Below are 4,953 nucleotides of genomic sequence, written 5' to 3'. Positions count from 1 at the left end.
GGAGGCACAACACTGCCACTGAGGCTAGTAGCCTTTGATACCATTATCCTCCATGAATCTCTCTAATCCTCTTTTAAAGCTGTCCAAGTTGGTGGCCATCACTGCCTCATCTGGGAGTGAGTTCCATAGCTTAACTATGCGCTGCATGAAGTACTTTCTTTTATCTGTCCTAAATCTTCCAACATTCAGCTTCATTGGATATCCACGAGTTCTAGTGTTATGAGGGAGAAAACCTTCTCTTTATCCACCTTCTCCATGCCATGCATAATTTTATAAGCTTCTATCATGTCACCTCTTACTCACCTTTTCTCCAAACTAAAAAGTTTACTTTAAACTTTTAAACACAAATGCTATAACCTTTCTTCACAGGGAGTTGCTCCATCCCCTTGATCAACTTGGTTGCCCTTTCTTGAACCTAAAACCCCCCCAAAAGCCAGGATAGTAGGGCTGCAATCCTATACCCACTTACCTAGAAGTAAGCCCCAGTGAAATTAATGGGACTTTCTTCTGAATAGACATGCACAAGATTGCCCTGTAAGTCAACTTCATACCATGACTTCATATATCCTGGTTTGTTCGGAAGCCATTGACCATAGTTTTCTGGTTTGGATGAAACTGAAGGCTTCCGTTCCGTCAATGGAAAACTTCCCGACTTGTTCACCCAAAGGGAAAAACAAAGACCTTATTAAGCCAAGCTACAATTAGCCAAATGCAGCCAGTGAGACAATTATCGCCTACCCCATAGGAAATGACACGTACAGGTTGGCTAAAGGTTACGTGTTGGCAGTTGTGTCAAAACTGAAGGAGTTTTTATGACTAAGAGCACTTTTTAAATTGAATCATTTTCTGAAAAGCCTGTTTGAAGTCTTCATTAAAAGCAGTATATATAACAGGATTGATTAGTGAGTTCAGGTAGCCTAACCATGTGAAAATGTCAAGCAGAATGGGATGGGACCAGCAGGCATCCCGACAGATAGGCAGGACCAAAGACACCACAAAGAACGGGAGCCAGCAGAAAATGAATGCCCCTAAAATAATCCCCAGGGTTTTTGTGGCTTTCCTTTCACGGGCAGCCGAAATCCGTTTTCTCTCTAGGGCGCTGTCGGCAACTTTGATCCTCACATGGTTGATAAACACTGGTGAGCTGCTGGAATGGGAATGCCCTTCATGAAGATTTGAGCTGATGGAGCAGAGGGAAGAGCCTGCTGAGCCAGTGATCAGGTGGGCCGTGGTGAACCGCTTCCCATAGAGCGATGGTGGCTTAAGTATCCGGGATCGAGCGGCCACATAAATCCTGCCGTATAGGATAATGAGTAACATCGTTGGGATATAGAAGGCGCCGCAGGTGGAATAGATGGTGTAGGAGATCTGATCTGTATTTACTGCGCAGTGCACCATTTCTTCTTGGGCTTTGGCTTGCCTCCAGAAAAGAGGTGGCATGGAGATGCAAATGGAGATAACCCAAACAACCGCGATCATGAGGGCGGCTCTGCTGGCAGTCCGGCGCTTGGTGTATTCGAGAGCGTCTGTGATGGCCCAGTACCGGTCCAAGGCAATAACACAAAGGTGCAGGATGGAGGCCGTACAGCAGGTGATGTCTGAGGACAACCAGATGTCACACATGATTTGGCCAAAAGTCCATATGTGGCTGACAGTGTAAGCAATGCTGACCGGCATGACAAGGATAGATACTAAGAGGTCCGTGGCGGCCAAGGAGCCAATGAGGTAATTTGCAGGGGTGTGGAGTTTTCTGGTCAGAATGATTGTGATGATTACAAACATATTGAAAAGCATTGTCGCCAGAGTGATCACAGCCAAAATGGCGGCAAGTGAAACCTTTAGGCCTATTAGTGTCCCCTCGTCCCACTTCTCTGCTGTTTCGCTGGCATTGAGAGACGTGCTTGACATGCTCTGGAAAGTAGACTCCGTGGACCAGTTGTACTGGGTCATTCTCGGCTGTGTTGGATTCCCCCTCCTCCTCTTTTGAACTTAATCCTTTACATACACTTGAGAATGTCTGTCTCAGTCTTTACCAAAACCAGGCTTTCCAGACTAGGTCTTCAAGGTTGGAGAAACAGCACACCACTGTTAAACAGAAGCCAAGACAACAACAAAAGCATTAACCAAGCTTTAACTACATTGTTAACTCCAGGAGCGAATCCTCAGGTACATATTAATACAGAATAGACAGTCATCATCAGTAAGAATAGATGGCTACTACCTTACTGCAGTGCAATTCTAACTGTGTTAGCTCAAAAGTAAGAGCCAAACTAGACGATGCACAACATATGCAATTACATCTCACATATCTATTTTTTATATTTAAATAGCTGCTACTGGATCAGGACTGTGGGAAGTGAACGTGGATGTGTGTTAATCCTTCCCCCTGTGCTGAAGTCTGAGAAAAAAATGCCCATTATTTGACCCTGGATGAAAGCTGCTATTTGAGCAAATAACACTTTCCTTCTCAGGCCAAACAGCAGCTTCAGGGATAGGAGAGGAGGAGGGGATTTTTGTCAGGACTGCAATGTGTGTGTGGGAGTTAACCCTTTACAATCACACATTTCATGCATCTTCCAGTTTGGCCCTAAGTCTGAACTTTACTGGGTTCACTGGAATTTATTCTGTAGATCAGGAGTAGCCCGCTAGTGTCCTCCAGATGTTTTTGAACTCCCACTCCCATCAGTCCCAGCCAGCAGGGCCAATGTCAGGGATAGTGGGAACTGTAGTCCAACAACACCTGGAGGGCACTATGTTGGCTGTCCCCGCCCTAGATAATGGGTTGAATCCAAAGAAGTATATGCAACTTCCATGCAGCTCCTGCTTGTAGAAGTTGCCTCTGCCCAATTTTCAGGGTTTCCCCTCCTTTTCTCTGCACAGGTCAGCAGCATACGGCTAGGTGGCCAATGCCTCCATTGTGTCCTAATCTTCAGGTCTGTCCCCAACCTGCAGAGGAAGATAACTGGAGCTGAGAGGCCAAGGGAAAAATGTGGGTATACACAGAGGCATAAGTTGTAAGTGAGCATAATATGTGAGACATCAGAATGCATTTACTGCTTAGATGGCTTTGTAAGCACTGCAACTTTTCTCTTAAACAGAAGCGTTTTTTGATCTCAGATATTCTAGTGTCTGTACATTGTATTTTTTATTATTTTTATTAAAATAATGTTTGTACATTGTATTTTTATTGAACTGGAATACATGTGGGGAAACTTTGGCCCTCCAGACAAGTGGGGAAACTTTGGCCCTCCAGATATTGCTGAATGACAACTCCCATAATCGCTGGTCATTGGCCATGCTTGCTGAAGCTGACAGGAGTTGTAGTTTAGTAACATCTGGAGAGCCAAAGGTTCCCCTGAACTAGACCTTCAAATAGTAAGCACTTCGTCTACATATTCTGCTCTAAGAATGAGAAAGCAAAATGCCCCAATAGTAATGATTCACTTTCCCTACTGCTCTCCTTAGCAAACTGTCGCTCCTCCTCATTCAGGAATGACACATTCCCAGGGTTAAAACTATAGCTCTTTCCAAGGAAGAAGGGAGGACAGCAATAAAGGCCACTCTAGCACAATATTTCTGCCCAGGCTGTCAAAAGCAGTTGCTCCCTTAGCTCAGAAAGGTTTGCACTGGCACTTTGCAATGAGTCAAGACAGAAAGTCAGAAATGAATGCTGTTCGCTAAAGCGTTAAATATGCTATTTTCCACTTCTAGGCACCATTAAATTGCAAGGCCGTTAGGGGCAAAGATACTTTTCTTTTTCAGTATATAATTGGTGAAATTTATGTGACTTTAAACCCTTTGGGAAACATATAGCTGTGAAAAAATACATAACTGCATACATGGAAAAACAAATGTAGGTTTAAATGGCATTGCACACCCAGTATTTATTGGCAGAACACACATATTGTCTTTGGAATACCTGAATAAAAAGTAAAAACATGAAAACAGCCCTGCTAGTTCAGATCAAGGGTCCATCTAGTCTAAAATCCTATTCTGTTCAGCCAGATTCTGGCCAGCCAGATTCCTCCGAGAAGCCCACAAGCAGCAGATGAAGGCAACAGCCCTCTCTGAATGTTGCACCCAAGCATCTGGTATTCAGTAGCACATTGCTTCAGAACAGTGAGAATCTGTTTAAAATAAGAAGTTAGTAATAATAAAAAAGATCAGAGAGGATCTCTTTCCTCTTCTTTCCAGTGTTCAGGCTGTAGCCAAAATGGTATCACCCAGGCAAAAGAGGGAAGTACAGCAATACCTCAGCTAACAAAGTACATGGGTTCCTGGACATTACTTCTTTAACAGAAACTTTGGTACCAGAGGTAGGAATAAAATGGAAAGAACAGGGATAGGTTCCTACACCACAAAAAAGAAGAGCAGTTCAACACATTTCAGCAAACTTTTTATTCAAAACTAACAGTACGCATGTCTGAAATGAACCAACCAGGTCAGGCAAGCCTTGAAGGCTGCTTCCGAAATGCATCCTGGGATGCCTGCCTTGCCTTTTTGCTGTTATCATGTAGCATCTTGCTATAACAATCTAAAGCTCAGAGCACAGTTCTCCTCTCTGTACACTCGAGCACACAGGCAAGGAGCAGACGCCACCACCACCCGGTGCCTGGACACACACTCTCTCTCTGCCATCCTCCCCTACACTCGAGTAGACACATCTGCAGTAAGCAATGCTTCCAGGGCACCCAAAGCACTGTTTACTGCAGAGGCACCTATGCTACCTGGGAAGGGGCGCCATTTCAGCCACGTGTGAGAGAGCTGCCTACAGCAGCCACAGCCCAGTAGATAAGCAGCCACATTCTGACTATGTCAGGGTATGCCCCCCCCAAAAGACTGTTAAAAGGAGCTTCTTTCCTGGAAGATTTGTTAAGTATTACTGTATCAGCAAGCTTGGGTGAACCCCAAAGTTTTCACAACTGCAAAATATTTTTAGGGGAAACCCTGGGA

The 4,953-nt window shown here is 44.5% G+C and overlaps 1 protein-coding gene across 1 annotated transcript; it reads right to left on the bottom strand.

Annotated features, from left to right (window-relative positions):
- Positions 1 to 816: 816 nt before the first annotated feature.
- On the bottom strand, positions 817 to 1,950 carry HTR1D (5-hydroxytryptamine receptor 1D). The gene has a single exon (XM_061596791.1). The coding sequence runs from the start codon at positions 1,948 to 1,950 to the stop codon at positions 817 to 819; it is 1,134 nt and encodes a 377-aa protein (XP_061452775.1).
- Positions 1,951 to 4,953: the final 3,003 nt, after the last annotated feature.

This window comes from Rhineura floridana, chromosome 15 (genome assembly GCF_030035675.1).
Source record: "Rhineura floridana isolate rRhiFlo1 chromosome 15, rRhiFlo1.hap2, whole genome shotgun sequence".
NCBI classification, from domain to species: domain Eukaryota; kingdom Metazoa; phylum Chordata; class Lepidosauria; order Squamata; family Rhineuridae; genus Rhineura; species Rhineura floridana.
Note: the sequence above shows the minus strand (reverse complement) of the source record. Positions and strands in the feature narration are given on the sequence as shown.